The sequence below is a fragment of the Selaginella moellendorffii genome, unplaced genomic scaffold (genome assembly GCF_000143415.4).
Source record: "Selaginella moellendorffii unplaced genomic scaffold, v1.0 SELMOscaffold_10, whole genome shotgun sequence".
NCBI classification, from domain to species: Eukaryota; Viridiplantae; Streptophyta; class Lycopodiopsida; order Selaginellales; family Selaginellaceae; genus Selaginella; species Selaginella moellendorffii.
In genome coordinates this window covers 906620-924769 of record NW_003314271.1, presented here as the reverse complement: position 1 = coordinate 924769, position 18150 = coordinate 906620, and the positions used below count along the sequence as shown (strand labels likewise).

Below are 18150 nucleotides of genomic sequence, written 5' to 3'. Positions count from 1 at the left end.
CAAATGCAAGCTAACATATGAGTTTCTTATATCAAGGCCGAGTATGCTCAGCAAGAAATATATAAAAATTCCTATATACATGATGACTAGTTTCTCAACTAGCTTAGGTGGAGACTAATAAAGGGTTTAACAATACTAATTTTTTGTCATCGTGGCAGTAAGGTAGTAATTGCAAGTATAACTTCAAGTATCAAAAGATACTTGTTGGTAGCCCTTATAGACACTTTCTCCTTATTGTCATGATGGCAAAATATCAGTACTATTAGTTTCCTTTATCAACCCCTCTTGTCCAAGTGTTAATAAATTAGACTTAACATTTGTACTTGACTAGATAAGTATAAGGAAGGAATTCTTAAGTGTTAATTTAGCCAAGTATACTTGGCCCGGCTTATTAGTTTTCTAAACCATCTATAAAAGCTTTATATCATTTGAACATCAAGGAGATGGTTGAACTTAGAAACTTTTTGACAAAAATTATATCCGACTAAGCAATTCACTTTATAGAGTGCCAGTCCTTTTTATTATGAAAAAGGGTGCTATCATAAGGATGTGTATCAACTATTGGGCTCTCAAGAAGATCACAGTTAAAAATAGTTATCCTTTGCCTCACATTAATGACTTATTTAACCAACTCTTAAAGGTTAAGTATTTTATGTGACTTAATTTGTAATCCGAATATCACCGTATATAAGTGGCAAATCAAGATGTGGAGAAGACAACCTTTAAAACTTGATATGGATTTTATGAGTTCTTTGTTATGTCATTTTGTTATACAATGCTTTAGCAACATTCAATATAATGATGGATAGAATATTTAGAAATTATTTAAACACATTTGTTATCTTATATATCAATGATGTTTTAGTCTTCAATGAAATGTTGAAAGATCATTTGAAACACTTGAAGTTGGTGTTTCAAAAGTTGCATAAACACAAACTGTATACTAAAAAAAGTAAATGCACTTTTAAATAATTGTGTAAGCAACTAAATTTTCCATTCTACTTTAGCCACTTAACCACACCTTCGACCACTTGGAAGAGTCTCACTCACAACTTCTATAAGTCCTATTCCAGACTTAGGGCTTACTAGCCTTAAGAATGGCATCCTTGCCACTCAACCCTTGCACTTGGTCCAAGTGCTCCACATGTCTGGTCCCATGATTGACACTCAAAGGTACCATCGACATATCAGTGTATTACGCTAAGGCAATACTCAATCACCTTTATGCATTAGTGGTCCAATACCACCTACATCACAGTCCTGTTTCTCCAAGACTGAGCCATCTATCCATGAGTGGTCATCCCAGATCCACTCTTTAGCATCCTTAGGATGTCCGCAAGCGTGGGGAACAACCTTCCCTAATATCCCTTTTTTAGTCCCCACTAAGTCCCTTTCTATCCATGGCTGTGTTCGCCAACATTGCCACTGGAACAAGGTCCATAGGCCCGACCTCTAAGTCCCACTGTCCTCTGGAACTTCCTCACCATGTGATTATATCCTTAGTCACTACACTAAAGGATTGCTCCTCTTCCTTTTCACAGAATGGGACTTTGGGATAACATTTCGGAATACCGTGGCCTTACACAAGCTTTATAGGTACTCTCCCCACCTTCTACTTTTGGGTGCTCTAGCCATAGGCTTAAAGCGAGGTTCCATTGAGCCACGCCAGATATCCAGGTAGGTAGTGCCACCTATGCTTAAATTGAGAGCATCGACCATTCGATCTCCCAGGGGAACTAAAGCTGGCTCTTGAACATTTCACCAAGCTACCCCGATTGTTAGTCCATATTCACTTTAACCTTGGACTTCCCAATGGTTATCCCATCACCCAACACTTGGGTACAGCCTTCCTGGGCCAAATTGGCCTTTCCTAGCTAAACTAGCTCCACTGGAGTCCTCCCCCTACTATACTTTTGGAGCTTACCAAACCCCCTAGGGACTGGGAAATGAATGCTTTGGGCTTTCACCCTCGGACTTGGATTTGGACTCAGACTTGGACTCGGACTTGAACTCGGCCTCGGCCTCTGTCTCGGCCTCAATCTCAGTCTTGGTCTCAATCTCAGTTTTGGTCTTGGTCTCGGTCTCGGTCTTGATCTCGGACTCCATCTCGGGTCCTTTTCGGACTCCATCTTAGATTCCATCTCGGGTCCATCTCGGGTCCATCTCGGGTCCATCTTGGACTCTATCTTAGGTCCATCTCGGACTCCATCTCAGTCCATCTCAGACTCCATCTTGGGTCCATCTCAAACTCCATCTCGGACTCCATCTCAAACTCTATCTTGGGTTCATCTCAGACTCCATCTCGGGTCCATCTCGGGTCCATCTCGAACTCCATCTCAGGTCTATCTCAGACTCCTCCACATGTCATGTGTTGGTCCTCTTGTGTCCCTTTCTAGAGACTCATTTATTGCTTGCTTTATGCTTGTTCTTCGAGCACTTCATTGGGAGTTCCACTCTTGCTCTCGACCTTTCAAGTTGGAGCTTTTAGTCTAAACGTGACGCTCGTTTGGCTTTTGCTTTGGCCACTACCACGTGGCACCCTTTCGGCTCCATTTTGGGGCTTAGGGATTTGTGTCTCACAACTCCACCACCCATAGACGAAGTTTGATGTCCTCATCGAACGATAAACCATTTTATAAAGTAACATCAGCATGTATTACCTTTTCCATCCTTGGCACCTAACCAATATTTGTCAATGGTTTGACACCAAAGGCTCACCATGCCTTGTCCAACCTCTAAAGAGCATAGTGTCTCTAACATAGAGACTCATTTGACCACCTCAAATGGTTCTTTCTCTTTTATTAGTTTAGCTCTCGCTAAACCCATTAGAGACACCTTCTCTATTTCAATCCCACTATTTATTTTCCAGTAGTCTCAACTTCTATCGATATAACCATTCCTCTTTGGAACTTTTAATCTTGACTTCTCGAAGTCAATTTCTTAGGTGTTTCTGACACTTTTCATTGCATATATTTGTGCAAACTCCACTTCCCCATCATAGGAAGTTTTTTACTTGAGGGCACTATAATCCTCTTTCTATTTCGTGCCATCTTGGCACTAAGTTCTAGCTATTATAAGTTATGCTAGAGCTGTCCATGACCCTATCATTTGGCTACCTTGCCACTCCCTCTTTTGGAGCTTTCACCTTTGCCAAATTGGAGCATTTGGGAATCCATCATTGGAAACACACTTCCTTTCCCACAATTCGTTAGCATCCAACACATTAGTGTTCCTCGCCTAACTTTGTCATTTGGATTCTTTCCAATGAATTCTATGGCCCACACTTGGCCACTAGTATTTTTTACTCCTATTTGTTGATTGTTGCTCCAAGTAACATAGGATCACTACCTCCATTCTCGAGGTATCCTTTTGGTTCTATGGCAAAAGCTCTACTTTGCTAAATCTAGAGGGTGTTCACCCCTAGTAGGTTTCTTTAGCATTTTTTGCTATGGGCTCCATCTATAACCCCACTTTGTGACCCTTTTATAGGTCTTTTCTAGAGACTACTTTCTTGGATTCACTATACTATCGTATCAACACAATTGATTTCCCTTTAGGTGACCTTCCCACTTGGTCACCTCGACCAAGCTACACCATTACCAATAATTCAAATCAACACTTTGAATTAAGAATTTTATTCTTTAACCTCATAAAGACTTTATCTTTGTTTAGCCGTAAGATCACTTAGTGATCTAACCTTTGTCACCTTAACAGGTCTACCAATAAGTATTAAGTCTTCCAGACCTTTAACTTGTTGACCATGACCCCAGAGGCATCCCCCACACTTGGCAGTGCACCCAAGTCAACCCTTTTGGCCAAGGGTCTATAGAAACTAAGACTAGATGTCCCCATCTTATTCACCATGTTTTTGGTGCCATTTGCACCAAAGTATTCAAGTTAGATATGCTAAGCTTTCACTCTAAGCAATTTAACCATACATCACGACTCCGCGGCATCCCTCGTTTGGCAGTGTGCCCAAGTCAGTCTCCTCACTAAGAGTCTATGACCACCAAAACATGATTGTCCTCGTATTCCAAACTATCACCACACTCTAGTGATTTGGGACTCGAACCCAAACACTAGAGGGTTGGGACTCGAACTCAACCTCCGTATATGCATCTATGGATGGTATCACCCAGGATGCCAAGCATGACTCTTTATGCTGGTGCACCAATTTATACTCAAAGTGCGCTACGGATCACAGCTTAGGAACCTAGTTCTTTTACACTATCAAGTCCTCTCACTTAACAAGTTTATGATCATGCATGGACTCCTCCATGCTTAGCCCCATAGGCAGCCCTTTTTTTAAGTTAGCACTTTCAACTAAGGTACTTGTTCCCCTGATTTGCTAACCTCGCTTAGCAAGTCATCCGACTACCGTAACATGGTTCATGCATAAGCGTGAAAGTCCTTGATCATCAACTTTCGTTCAAAGCCATCCTTTTGAACACTCGGGAACTACTTCCTTAACCTTGATAGCCTTGCCTTATGGTAAGTTTCAAGACCACGCTTCTGCTGTGCCACTCTAATTTCGTGCATACCATTTACACTTGGCTTTTCTAGGTACTAAGTTATCTAGAATTGTCTTTGAGAAATTTAAAGGAACTTTGTCCCTTAGCTTGCTAAGGCCTCTCATTTCGCCACGGTTGCTAGTAATAATATGCTTGAGCGCGCACTTGATTTTCCACTCCCAACTTACATAACTAACCTTAGTTACGCCCTTTGATTTCTATGGTTCAGTTCTATCCACTTAATATTTGTTTTTTGGCCTCATACATTTCCTTTAGTTATTTTCCTCTACAATAGAAGGATAGCTTTGTCTTTTTTACCATACCTTAGCAAGTATTTTTAGGGATGAACCTACCCGATAGTCTAGGGTGGTTCTTCAATCCGGGTATGCTCACCTTGTAATTCCACATAATGGGATTAACATTGCTATATATAAGCCTTTATATGCCCATCACTAACCTTGCCAAAATCCCATTTTGGCTTTGTTTAATTCGGGTAGACGGACTTCTCCCATCTTCGCAACTTTGGACATTTGGATAGCACCTCCTATCCTTTATTCGCTAGGGATTTAGTCCCTTGGACCTTATCTATTGCCCTCATGACACCAAACACCACCTCCTAGTATTCTAGAGTGTTTGGGTGTCCCAATGATGGCCCCTTTGACAATGAGCATTTTTTTTACGACATTGATTTACTATATTTCAACATAAGCAATTTATCCCCCATAAGGGTATATTTAATTTCTTTATCCCAATAAAAAGTCTTGTTAGTTACCTTCTACCAGCTTAACCAATTATTTTGCACCTTTTGCTTAGTTGCCTTATAGTTGTCAAGTCTTACAACTCATTGTTGGTGCTTTCACACCTCCATCATTATTTAGGTCACCACACTTCAATTGCATGCCTTCTAACTTAGGCTATGCCATTCTTATTTCTATTAGAATTCTTTTGGGAAGGGGTTCTCATGAACCGACCAACTTGACCTCAAGGCATCACGCCTTGGCACATTCGGTGTTTCCACATTGTTGGCTCCATGAGTTTACATTTATGACACTTCTTTCTCATGTTTAAGTCCTTGCTAAAACCAATACAATTCTTTCTCATGCTAACTATTTATTAGCACTACACTATAGAGTTTATACACCATTTTGTGTCAAAATTGTTTTCTCTAAGAACACATTTTCCATGACTTTAGTATGACACATTCCACCATCAATGAGATAACCACTGTTCTCATATTTGGATCGTATAATCTTCCCCATCCTTCGTAAGGCACAACACACCTCAGTCCAAATGCTTTTATTAATCCTTTAAAACTATTCCTTGACTCCATTCAAGTCATTCAACTTTTGGACTTTAGTAATCCCATGACCCATAGGGTCCTACTTTTGAGATGCTAGCTCATTGGAATACAATTTCTTGTATTCATGTCTTACTCACAAGGACCACCATTACAAGTGTTATTCCAACACTTGATTATTTTTCATTCTTTGTGGGCTACCTTTGCCCCTTGGGACTATCTGTTCTTACGATGAAAATACTGATTCATCCTCTAAGTACACCCTAACTCCTTGGGTTTGTTCCAACATTTATAAAAGGTAGCCCCAGCTACCATTTCAAGGACTTGTGTCCTCATTTAACCTCTCATAGTCATTAATTCCGCTTTCAAATTCATGAGCACCAGCCTCAACTATATAAGGATAATTTTGTGACTCCTTTATTGTTTTGGAGTCTTTAGCTTTCCCGCGATCCCAACTATAGTTGCTTACCACAACTATATCTGCCAGTTTTCTTAGTCAAATGCTTATCTAGATCACATCCTCAACTCTCTAAGGAAAACTTTATACTGTTCCCAAGATCCCAAAGTCGTTCCTTTATTGGCCTTTTTCTATCCACCACCTTGCCTACAAGTTCACACATGAACTATAGTGGAGAGCCATATCCTCCCAACCTGCTACTCCTCAATGATAAGCCCACTCCTTGGACCTTCTAATGCTAATACAAGTGGTGATATACTTGAGCAGCAATAAAAGTCAAACTAAGGAATAGTTCCAATACCAAATTGTAAGTGACTAAATTTTTCATTCTACTTTAGTCACTTAACCACACCATCAACCACATGGAGGAGTCTCACTCACAACTTTCATAAGTTCTATTCCGAACTTGGGGTTTGCTATCCTTGAGAATGGCATCTCTACCACTCAACCCTTGCACTTGGTCCAAGTGCTCCATGTGTCTAGTCCCATGGCCGGCACTCAAAGGTACCACAAATATATCAGCCCATTACACTAAAGCCATGCCCAATCACCTTTGCCACACTGGTGGTCCAATACCACCTGCATCACAGTCCTATCTCTCCAAGACTAGGTCATCCGTCCATGAGTGGTCACCTTAGATCCACTCCTTAGCATCCTTAAGATGTTTACAAACATGGGGAATAGCCTTCCCTAATATCCCTTTTTTAGTCCCCACCAAATCCCTTTTTGTCCATGGCTATGTTTGTCAACATTGCCACTGGAACAAGGCTCACAGGCCCGACCTCTAAGTCCCATTATCCTTTGGGACTTCCTCACCATGTGACCATATCTTTAGTCCTCTTCCTTTTCACAGCTTAGGACTTTGGGATAACATTTCAAAACACCGTGGCCTTACGCAAGCCTTATGGGTACTCTCCCCACTTTCCGCCTTTGGGTGTTCTAACCATGAGCTTAGAGCGAGGTTCCGTTGAGCCACGCTAGATATCCAAGTAGATAGTGCCACCCATGCTTGGACTGGGAGCATCGACCATTTGATCTCCCCAGGGAACTAGAGCTGACTCTTGAACACTTCACCAGGCTACCCCACTTGTCAGTCTGTATTCACTTTAGCCTTAGACTTCCCAATGGTTATCCCATCACCTAACACTTCGGTATAACCTTCCTTGGCCAAACTAGCTTCATTGGAGTGCTCGCCCTATTATACTTTTGGAGCTTACCAAACCCTAAGGTTTGGGAGACAAATGCTTTGGGCTTTCACCCTTGGACTCGAACTTGAATTCGGACTCGGCCTCGGCCTTTGTCTCGGTCTCAGTCCTGGTCTCGGTCTCAGTCTCAGTTTTGGTCTTAACCTTGGACTCCATCTCAGGTTCTTCTTGGACTCCATCTTGAACTTCATCTCGGTCCATCTCAGACTCCATCTTGGGTCCATCTCTGGTCCATCTCAGACTCCATCTTGGGTCCATCTTGGGTCCATCTCGGACTTCATCTCGGGTCCATCTTAGACTCCATTTCGGGTCCATCTCGGACTCCATCTCAGACTCCATCTCGGGTCCATCTCAGACTCCATCTTGGGTCCATCTCGGACTCCATCTTGGGTCCATCTTGGGTCCATCTAAGACTCTATCTTGGACTCCATCTCGGGTCCATCTCAGGTCTATCTTGGACTCTTCCACGTGTCATGTGTTGGTCCTTTTATGTCCCTTTTTTAAAGACTCACTTATTACTCGCTTCGTGCTTGTTCTTTGAGCACTTCATTGAGAGTTCCACTCTTGCTCTCGACCTTTCAAGTCAGAGCTTTTAGTCCAAACATGTTACACTCATTTGGCTTTCGCTTCAGCCACTACCATGTAGCACCCTTTCAGCTCCATTTTGGGGTTTAGGGATTTATGTGTCACAAATTGCGCATAAACTTTCTTGGACATATAGTTGGTGGTGGCATAATTAAAATGGATCCAAAGAAGGTGGAAGTGGTGAAGTCCTAGGAAATCCCAATTACTGTATTAGATGTTCATTCCTCTCTCAGTTTGACGGGATATTATTGCAAGTTTGTTTGCAATTTTGCAAGTATTGTTCTTCTATTGACTAAATTAATGAAGGGTAGTATTCAGTTTTATTGGACACAAATTTGTCAGCGTGCTTTTGTACGGTTGAAGGAGATTTTGACTACGGTTTTTGTTCTTAGGATTTCAGATCTTGATAAATTAATGAAAGGTAGTATTCAGTTTTATTGGACACAAATTTGTCAGCGTGCTTTTGTACGGTTGAAGGAGATCTTGACTACGGTTTTTGTTCTTAAGATTTCAGATCTTGATAAATTCTTTGAAGTGCATTGTGATATATCTAGTTATATTATTGGTGCTGTGTTGTAGCAAAATTGTGATTGTGTGCTATAGTGGCAATGTTAAAATATTAGAGACATTATTTATGTGGACATACCAAGGTTTATACAGATAATAACATATTGAGCTACTTTGTTATATAGTTAAGGCTTACATGAAAGTAAACTCACTAGCCAGAGAAGCTCACTAAATTTAATGTTAAAATCATTTATAAACCTAATAAAGATAATATGTGGTTTTCACCTTTACCCTATGGTATTAAAATCATTTATAAACCTAATAAAGATAATATTATTCCAAATGCATGTGGTTTTCACCTTTACCCTATGGTGAATAACCATAGGATAACTATAAACCTTTTATATACCACATGTCATATGCCACATGTCTTGGAGTAAAACCCAAATTTCAGGGCCTTGGGCCACAAAACGAAGAATACAGCATGAAGAATGGAATACTTTCTTGCAATGTCCAACTCAAACATTGAAAAAAACTCTTGCAACTACAGCACTTACACTTGGCTTGACACTACAGTAGCACCCTACACGCTAAGCTTTATCGTAGAGAAGAGTGATTTACCGACTACATGTCTTGAATTCTTTCAGTTCCAAAAAGGGGCCTGCTTGCAATGTCTTCTCTTGTCCTTGAGAACTTGAGAAAGAGAAAACACATCTCTTTTCTTCAATGATTTTGATATTCCGCCAGACGAGCAGAAAGCCGTTGCTCTCTAAACTCCTCAAGAGCAATCGCTAGAAAAACAAACCTAAGTAAGAGCCAAGCAAACAAAGCCCAAATCTTACTTACAAATGCCCTGGAGAGTTTCCCAACTCAAAACCCCGGCCAGCTTCAGGTCACCAAGGGTGGCAGCACGCTCCATAGCCACCATCTTCAAACACGCCATGGCTATCTATTAGCAAAGCTTCACTAAAGATCACCTCAAAAAAAAAAACAAGGAGAGATTTTAACCCACCACTGCGCCACAAACTCTTTCCGCCCACAACTCCCCCTCTTCATTCAAATACTTGTCCAAATTCGCAGGTCCCGGGGAAGAATTAGGGCTCGTAGTCTTCCCCTTCCTCGCCCCAGGGCCCAGCTTCGCGAAGCATGCCCGCTTGTGGATGGCGTGCGATCGCCTGCGCTTCTCCATGGGAAAGCCCTAAAATCAAAACCCCATAGAACCCTAAAATCTTCGTACTCCGTGTCAATGAAAGAGTCCATTTTGTATTCCATGCACTCTTAAAAAATCGGAGTGTGGGCGATCGGGTTGGACTTCTGGAAACAAAAAGACAAGGGAGGAATTTGCATTGAGCCAATTGACTCAAGTGTTGGGCTTGACTAAGCCTCCTCAATGCCAGCGTTTTCCCAAAATTTTCTAAAGCATCCTCCATTTATCCGGTGTCCAGGACTCCTTCACAAAGATCCCCCTAAACTTACGATCAGATGAGACCCAAGCTTTTCGAGAAGAATTCAATCACTCCTTGCTGGAGGAAAGATCTCAGTTGCTTGCTGCGTTGCGTGCCTTCGATCTGTGAATACAAAGAATCATGTACCTGGACGTTTGGGTTGGAGAATTTCGATTCTTTCCAAACTACAAATGTGTCAGCTCCACAGCCAGCCAGCAACTGATTATATCACCCCTGGCTGCCCGTCAAAGCTCCAAGTGCGTGGCTCGGCTGGGAGCCACAGGCCTGTGAGCCGTCGATTTGGGGCCGAGCTGTTACGCCGGTATCCGTCAGATCGCCGCCCACGTGGTTCTTGCCGGACAGTTCGCGCCAGGTAACAAATGGGGCATTTAAGAATTATGTCCAGCTAGACCACGTCATAGGCGGAAAAGTCCGACGTGGCGGAGGAGAGTGACACATCACCGAGGAAGAAAGATAACTCTCTCTCTCGCGGCTCCCTTGCTTTGCTTCTGTTGGTACTGGCACGAAAAAATTTGGCCGGAGGACGAGGAATTTGGAATGAATGAAGGAGCAGTGACCAGCAAGGCCGCCGGTTACAATTAATTCAGTCATAGCGATCGATCGCCCGCGCTACCACACATCCTCCGAGAGCTAGCTAGGCAGAGCTTAGCTATGGTGGATTTGAGGTAGAATCCACTCGGCTATGGTGGATTGAGGAGCGCTAGATGGTCGCTGGCTCTTCGTGAGAGGAGTGATACTTGACTCAGCGATGAAGGTCCGACCTGAGGTCCAAGGTGAGCGAGCGATAGATCGATGTGTTCTTGGCGCTGATTCGTTCGTATCGCTTTGTTCTTGCCAGATGCTTGGATCCAGCTCCAATCGATTTGCTCCACCCGGTTCCAGTCCTCCTGGGCGGTGCTACCGCGCACCGAGAACGCGATCACTTGCATCCTCAAGCTCGCCTTCTTCTTCGCCTTCGTGATCGTCCACATCGCATCGCGCAAGAACACTGGATCCAGGAGGAGGTCGCGGTGGTCGATCGTGGTGGGCGTTCTAGCGAGCCTGGTCGCGCTCGCCCAGCTCGCGGTGCTGCTATGGCTGCTCGCGACCGAGTGGCCGGTCGATTCCATCGTCTGGGTCTTCTGGCTCGCCCAGACGATCTCGTGGGGCGGCGTGGGCTACTCGGCGATGGCGTCCGGCGTTCGTCGCGCCGCGAAGGTCACAGCTTGCGTCTGGTGGATCGCGATGTTCGTGATGAACACGGTGATCACGGCGTGGACGATCGCGGTGCTCGTCCGGGAGTCCTCGTCGGCACTCACGGTCTATGGCATTCTCTCCATCGCGGCGTGGCCGGTGTGCTGCGTCCTCCTTGCGGCGGCGGCGGTGAAGCTCCGCGAGATCTGGAGCGGGCAAGAACAGCGCGACGAGGAGCGCGATCTCGCGACGCCGCTGCTCAACGGCGATGGCGGAGTAGAGATCCCCGAGAAGAATGTGACGCCGCTAGCGACTGCGGGATTCTGGAGCCAGCTCTCCTTCTCGTGGATGAATCCACTGCTCGACCTCGGCCATTCCAGGCCGCTGGAGCTCCAGGACATCCCCGATCTTCCACCGGAGTATAGCGCCCAGACCAATCACCTCGATTTCGCGCAGCGCCTGGAGCTCCAGCGCAAGCACGGCGCCAGGATCTCCGTCTTCAAGGCGCTGGCCGGATGCTTCGGCAAGGAATTCCTCTACACCGGATTCCTGGCGCTCGTAAGAACCCTAGCGCTCTCCTCCTCGCCGCTCTTCACGTATTTCTTCGTGCGCTCGGTGGCAAAGCCCCAGGGGGAAAAATTAGGGTTCTTCCGGGTCGAGGGCTTCGCCATCATCCTCGGCCTCACGGCCGCGAAATTCCTCCAGTCCATCTCGCAGCGGCACTGGAGCTTCCAATCGCGCCTCGTCGGCGCGCGCCTGCGATCGGCCGTCATCGCCGAGGTCTACGAGAAGCAGCTCCGGCTCGCGAATTCGGCCAAGCAGCGCCATGGCGCGGGCGAGATCGTGAGCTACATCGGCGTGGATGCGTACCGGCTGGGGGATTTTGCGTGGTGGATGCACTATACATGGACGCTCGTCCTCCAGCTAGGGATCGCCATCGGCATTCTCGTAGGGACGATCGGATTGGCGACCCTGGCGTGCGTTGCCGTGCTCGTCGTTACGGCGTGCATCCAGATCCCCACCAGCCGCCTCCTCCAGCGCGCGCAGACGAATTTCATGGTCGCGCAGGACAAGCGATTGAGGGCTACCACGGAGATCCTCACCAGCATGAAGATCATCAAGCTCCAGGCGTGGGAGGAGGAATTCAAGACGCTGATCAAGCAGCACAGGGAGGAGGAGCTCCAGTGGCTGGGATCCATGCACGGCAAGAGGAGCGTCTCGCTCATCACGTTTTGGTTTAGCTACACGGTGGCGGTCGCGGTTGCTCTTGCCGGGTATGCCTTTCTCGGGAACAAGCTCACGGCCGCGGTGATCTTCACGGTCTTCTCGGCGTTTGGGAACACGCAGGAGCCCGTGAGGATCGTCCCCGAGCTTCTAGCGATCATCACCCAGGTGAGTTCTCATCGTCCATCTTTCCTTTAATTTTTTTTGAAAGTCGCAACTTCGTTCTTTAGATTTTTAGATCATACACTGGGCTGTTCATGCTTGTCCACGTTTCCTGGTTTCTTTGTCATTGCATCGTTTTCCTGTCAGTAGGATTCGTCCGCTGATGTGTCAACTTTTCCATGGATCTTGTGTTGACGACTTGCAATTTCTTTCTTTTAATTGCTCTCACGTTTTCCTTCTTCCAGGTGAAAGTCTCGCTGTTAAGGCTCGGGAGGTTCCTCCAGGACGAAGAAGTTGATACAAACGCTGTCGATCGGAGGTCTCTCAAGGGGAGCGACGTTGTTGTGCGCGCGCGAGGGGGATTCTTTAGCTGGGATGGTTCACACCCGAGCCTCAAGAATGCAAACTTTGAGATACATCGCGGTGATAAAGTGGCCATTTGTGGTGCTGTTGGCTCTGGCAAGACGTCGTTGTTGTCCGCTTTACTCGGAGAGATTCCCAAGATGTCTGGAACAGTAAGTTAATGTTCTATTTACGTTTGACGAATCTTTCTTTCATTGTGTTTTTTTTTTTTTTCTTTCTTTCCTGTAGGTGCAACTCTATGGGACAGTGGCTTATGTCTCTCAGTCTGCATGGATCCAAACTGGCACGATAAGAGACAATGTGGTATTTGGCAAACCTTATGACGAGCAGAAATACCAGAACGTTCTCAAGGCTTGCGCTCTTGAATCCGACTTGAAGATACTTCCGCATGGTGACAAGACTGAGATTGGCGAGAGGGGGCTAAATCTCAGCGGTGGCCAGAAGCAGAGAATTCAACTTGCTCGGGCGGTGTATTACGACTCGGATATCTATTTTCTGGATGATCCTTTCAGTGCTGTGGATGCTCACACAGCTGCAACTCTCTTTCATGTAAGTTCCTGAGATTTCTTTTCTGGTTTACTAAAGGGGTTTTAACAGGATTGTGTTATGAAAGCATTGGCTGGTAAAACTGTGTTGCTCGTTACTCATCAAGTAGAGTTCCTACCTGCGGTTGACAAGATTTTGGTGAGTGTTTTGATTTTTCAGAATTATAAGCTCAAGCTCACAAACGACTTCCGTGTGCAGGTGATGCAAGATGGCGAAGTCTTACAGAGTGGTAACTATGACGAACTAGTTGAGTCAGGTCTCGCGTTTGAGAAGCTTGTCAATGCTCACAAGGAGGCTTTGGATAACTTCAACAATCAGCAGCAGGAGCAGCAGATGAGTGAAAGCAAATCTAACAAGGACCCTGAGTTCAAGAGGCACATCAGTATCGTAAGAAGGAATTCCAGCAAAAAGCAGCAAGATCATAGCGAATCGTTCACGGCTTCTCAACTGACCGAGAAGGAAGAGATGGGGGTTGGAGACCTGGGTCTCCAGCCTTACAAGGATTATCTGACAATCTCCAAGGCGAGATTTTTCTTCATTGTGGATCTAGTCGCGCAGGCGGGTCTGGTTGCTGGTCAGGCTGCCGCAAGTTTATATCTCGCAATCCAGGTTCAGAATCCGGACATCAATGCGAAGCTGCTTGTTGGTGGATACACTTTGATCTCCTGGTCGACGAGCTTTTGTTTTATCATAAGGATGAGAGCTCATATTGCTATGGGGCTTAAGGCTTCTAGGGAGTTCTTCTACAGATTGATGGATTCTCTGTTCAAGGCGCCAATGTCCTTCTTCGATTCAACACCGACAGGAAGGATTCTGAGCAGGGTAAGTCTCGTTTTTACCTTTTACCTTTTTCCGTGAGCTTACGGGTGAGTCTGGATCAGGCCTCGAATGACATGAGTTTACTGGACATCGACCTCAACCAAATCTCGAACATCATAATCGGGTTCCTGTTTGATCTTCCCAGCGTTTTCATCATACTGATTTACGTGGTCTGGCCGTACTTCGTCTTCGTCATACCGATGTTGTACATGATCAAACGAGTCGAGGTAACTGTTGTTAGTTTTTAATTTTGTTGTTGGCGCTAAAATTTGTGATTTGGCAGAAATATTTCCGCTCCACTGCACAGTCGCTCATGAGGCTGAACGCTATGACGAAAGCACCAATTGTCAACATGTCTGGCGAGACTATTAACGGCGTTACTTCGATTCGAGCTTTCGGAGTAGCAGACGAGTTCAGGCAGAAGAACTTGGTCCTTCTCGACAAGGATGTTTCTCTATATATGCATAACTATTCGGTGATGGAATGGCTTGTGCTACGTGTAGAATCGTGCGGGACTGTGCTGCTGTGCATTTTTGGTATAATGCTGTCGACTTTCGACATCGGCCCAGGTATGTAAAACTCCATCCCACATCCATGTATCACAACCGTTTCATGTATTTTCAGGCCTTGCTGGTATGGGACTTTCGTATGGAGCTCTCGTGAACATTAGTCTTGTGGTTCTCACACAATGGTACTGCCAGTTAGCCAACACCATTGTCTCAGTCGAGCGTATCAAGCAATACATGAATGTCCCAGTTGAGGCTCCACCTATTATTGAGAACAACCGACCACCTCCTGAATGGCCTAGCAAGGGAGAGATCGTACTGGAAAAACTTCAGGTAATAAAGCTATTTCAGTCCGAGCATTCCAGTCCGAGCATGACGCGAAACATTTTTTTTAGATCCGGTACCGGCCAAACTCGCCTCTGGTGCTCAGAGGAATCAGCTGCACCATTCAAGGAGGCCACAAAGTTGGTGTTGTTGGGAGAACCGGCAGTGGGAAGACGACGCTGATTGGAGCTTTGTTTCGTCTTGTGGAGCCAGTCGGTGGAACAATTCTAATCGACGGAATCGACATATGCTCTATCGGGCTTCGGGATTTGCGAACGAAGTTGGGGATCATACCTCAGGAACCAACGCTCTTCCGTGGAACAGTACGGTCGAACTTGGATCCGCTCGGTTCTTATTCTGACCAGGAAATATGGGAGGTAAGTTTGTTTCAACCTTTTTTTTCTTTGTGTTAAGCAGAATTTTCTTCAGACTCTTGACAAATGTCAAATGGGTGACGTGATCCGATCACTGCCGGAACAGCTTGAATCAGGAGGTACTATAAAGTCTCCATTTTCCCCTGGTTTTGTTAATGACATGCCTTTGTAGTGGCTGATGAGGGTGGAAACTGGAGCGCGGGGCAGAGGCAGCTGTTTTGTCTCGGTCGTGTTCTCCTCCGACGGTCGCGAATTCTGGTTCTGGACGAAGCTACGGCCTCTATCGATTCAACCACGGATGCAGTCCTCCAGAAAGTCATAAGGGAGGAGTTTGCTTCGTGCACCGTGGTGACGGTCGCTCACAGGATACCAACGGTGATTGACAGCGATAGAGTTATGGCACTGCACGATGGTAAGTGGTAGTTTTTTTGTCTCTTTTGTGCTCTCGGATTTCTAAACCTCGAAAACCGAACAGGTCGATTGGCAGAGTACGAGAGTCCTCAAAAGCTTCTCCAGAATCCGGACTCTCTGTTCGCAAAGCTTGTCAAAGAGTACTGGGCTCAAAGCGGTGGTGGCAAGTGAGCGCCGTTTTTGTTGTCACTGAGGTAGTGTAGGAACGTCGTGAGTTCAATAAAATAGAGTCAGAACACGGCGATAATCTTAGCAAAAATTTTCTCGTTCTCATTTATTAAAAAGGTTTAATTCCGGTGGATAGATTGTGATAATATATTTTACTAAAATAGTGCTTCCTTTTTGCTATCCCTTTGAAAGTACTGTATATATTGAACGCTTTCTTTTCCTAGGGCAGCGTTAATGGATTCAAAGAGCCAAGGTCCAAAGTGGTTGCCAATGCTGATTTCCTTGGCTCGCATCACGCGGCCCGAGAATCAACTGGGCCTGAAGTGCGTGTGCTCTCGCACCTTCAAGAACTTCTGCACTCGCTGCGAGGACGTCGTCTGCGATGCGTGCCATGACGACAACCCCCACGAAATCGTCAAGATCCTCAAATCCTCGCGGCAGATGTCCATCAGGGTCGATGAGATCAAACACCTCCTGGACGTGAGCGACGTGCAGTGGTACTACTGCAACTTCAAGTTCGGCGTTTACATCGACCGCCCCACGTCCAACCAGCAGAGCCCGCAGGGGAAGGCCCAAATCTGCATCTCGTGTGGCCGGAGGCACTCCACCGGCAAGGAAAAGCACCGGACGCCCGAGGAGATCGCGGATCTGGAAAACGGGAAGTTCAAGTTTTGCAGCATCGGGTGCAAGCTGAGATACATTGTGCAGCATCCGGGCGAAGGCTACACCCTTACGCTCGACTCGAGGTCTGCATCGAGCAGCAGTTTTCGAGGACAAACATTGCCAGTTTCTGAGATGAGATCAGACGACGCTGGGATGGAGATCTCGGAGGAGATTGTTGGTCTCAGCCTCAGCCTCAGCCTCAGCCTCGCCACTGGTGGAAAGAGAAAAGGTGGCAGGGGGGAGGTTGTCAGAAGTCCTGCGGGAAAGCTTGCCAAGCTGAGGGATAGCGCAAATGTGGAAGGAATTGAGCTGGGCATGGCTCCTCCGCCACTGAGCAATCATTATGCAAGGCAGGAAGTTGTGACAAGTTTTACTTCCAAAGGGGATCTTTCTTATGTGCAACTTCAGCCCTCTGGTGAAACAAATGAGGTATTGGATCTATTTCCAGCATTAAAAGTAAATGGAATAACTTGTTAAACAATCCTCATAAAGGTGCAGAAAAGGTCAAATCTGACGTCCAAGATCTTGTTGGGGGTTATGGGAAGCAGCAAGACTGTGCGAATGGGCAGAAGAATCGGTTGTGGACGTGCTTGGCACATTCCACGTCCAAAGTTTGTTGAAAACAAAGAAAAGTTTGTCAACTTTTTTGTGAGCTCCAATAAAATCACGTCAGCAAACTATTGTACTTTTCAATGATGTTAATACTCGTGAAAGACGAGACACCGGGTTCCACCTTCGGCAACCAGAGATTATCCACGATACGTACTGTCAAGCGCAGCTCAAATAATTTGAGAAAAATACTAAACAGCAGGGAAAGCATGACTTTTTTCACAATATTGGTAAAAGTAATCTAGGTTCACTCAAGTCTCAGGTGGGCACGACAGCCTAGGGTAAACAATCGTCACCCAGATTTTTATGTCTATAGTAATTAAGATTTTTTGAATATTAGATTTTGAAACCAATCCTGTTCATTAGATAAGCTATACAACTAGAGTAAACTTTTCCAGGTAGTAATTGATGTGAAGAGCATTTTTAAGTAGTCTCTGTGTCTGCCTTTTTATAGTAAATTATTTGATTGAGCTGTTAAAATGAATATTTAAGTCTTCTTGAGATACATAGTCATTGCTATTATTCCAAAAGTTATTAAGTAAAAAAAAACAGAAAAAGTGAAAAGTAATCAGAATTTTTCTTGTATCTTTTTATTATAATATTAATTTTAAAACCTAGTTTACTATTAGTATATTTATTTAAACAAATTTATATTATTTTAATAAACAAATTATCATCAGATATATACATGTAAATATATAAATTATCTAGATAAACATTTATATTTAAACTAGTATAATCATATATTCATTTTTTTTTTCTTTAATATGCTTCAATTTT

The 18150-nt window shown here is 44.9% G+C and overlaps 2 protein-coding genes across 6 annotated transcripts; one reads left to right on the top strand and one right to left on the bottom strand.

The window, feature by feature from the left end:
• Window positions 1-9047: 9047 nt before the first annotated feature.
• LOC112345810 lies at window positions 9048-9791 on the bottom strand. 5 transcript variants are annotated; one of them, XR_002992175.1, is made up of 3 exons: window positions 9575-9791; window positions 9409-9507; window positions 9048-9353 (listed from the first exon to the last, which is right to left on the bottom strand). XR_002992175.1 is itself a non-coding variant. In XM_024673291.1 (3 exons), the coding sequence occupies exons 1-3, from the start codon at window positions 9749-9751 to the stop codon at window positions 9286-9288; spliced, it is 348 nt and encodes a 115-aa protein (XP_024529059.1). In that variant the 5' UTR covers window positions 9752-9791; the 3' UTR covers window positions 9048-9285. The 5 variants fall into 5 exon arrangements, 4 of the variants coding, with proteins under 4 accessions (XP_024529059.1, XP_024529061.1, XP_024529060.1 ...); XM_024673291.1 differs by having other exon boundaries at window positions 9409-9511; XM_024673293.1 differs by having other exon boundaries at window positions 9048-9336; window positions 9409-9511.
• A 663-nt stretch (window positions 9792-10454) lies between these two features.
• LOC9650107 (ABC transporter C family member 8) lies at window positions 10455-16274 on the top strand. Its single transcript, XM_002968404.2, has 13 exons — window positions 10455-10801; window positions 10867-12593; window positions 12833-13102; window positions 13179-13499; window positions 13548-13634; window positions 13695-14318; window positions 14378-14542; window positions 14599-14884; window positions 14940-15154; window positions 15217-15522; window positions 15575-15638; window positions 15692-15931; window positions 15995-16274. The coding sequence occupies exons 1-13, from the start codon at window positions 10777-10779 to the stop codon at window positions 16099-16101; spliced, it is 4437 nt and encodes a 1478-aa protein (XP_002968450.2). The 5' UTR covers window positions 10455-10776; the 3' UTR covers window positions 16102-16274.
• The last annotated feature ends 1876 nt before the right edge of the window (window positions 16275-18150 follow it).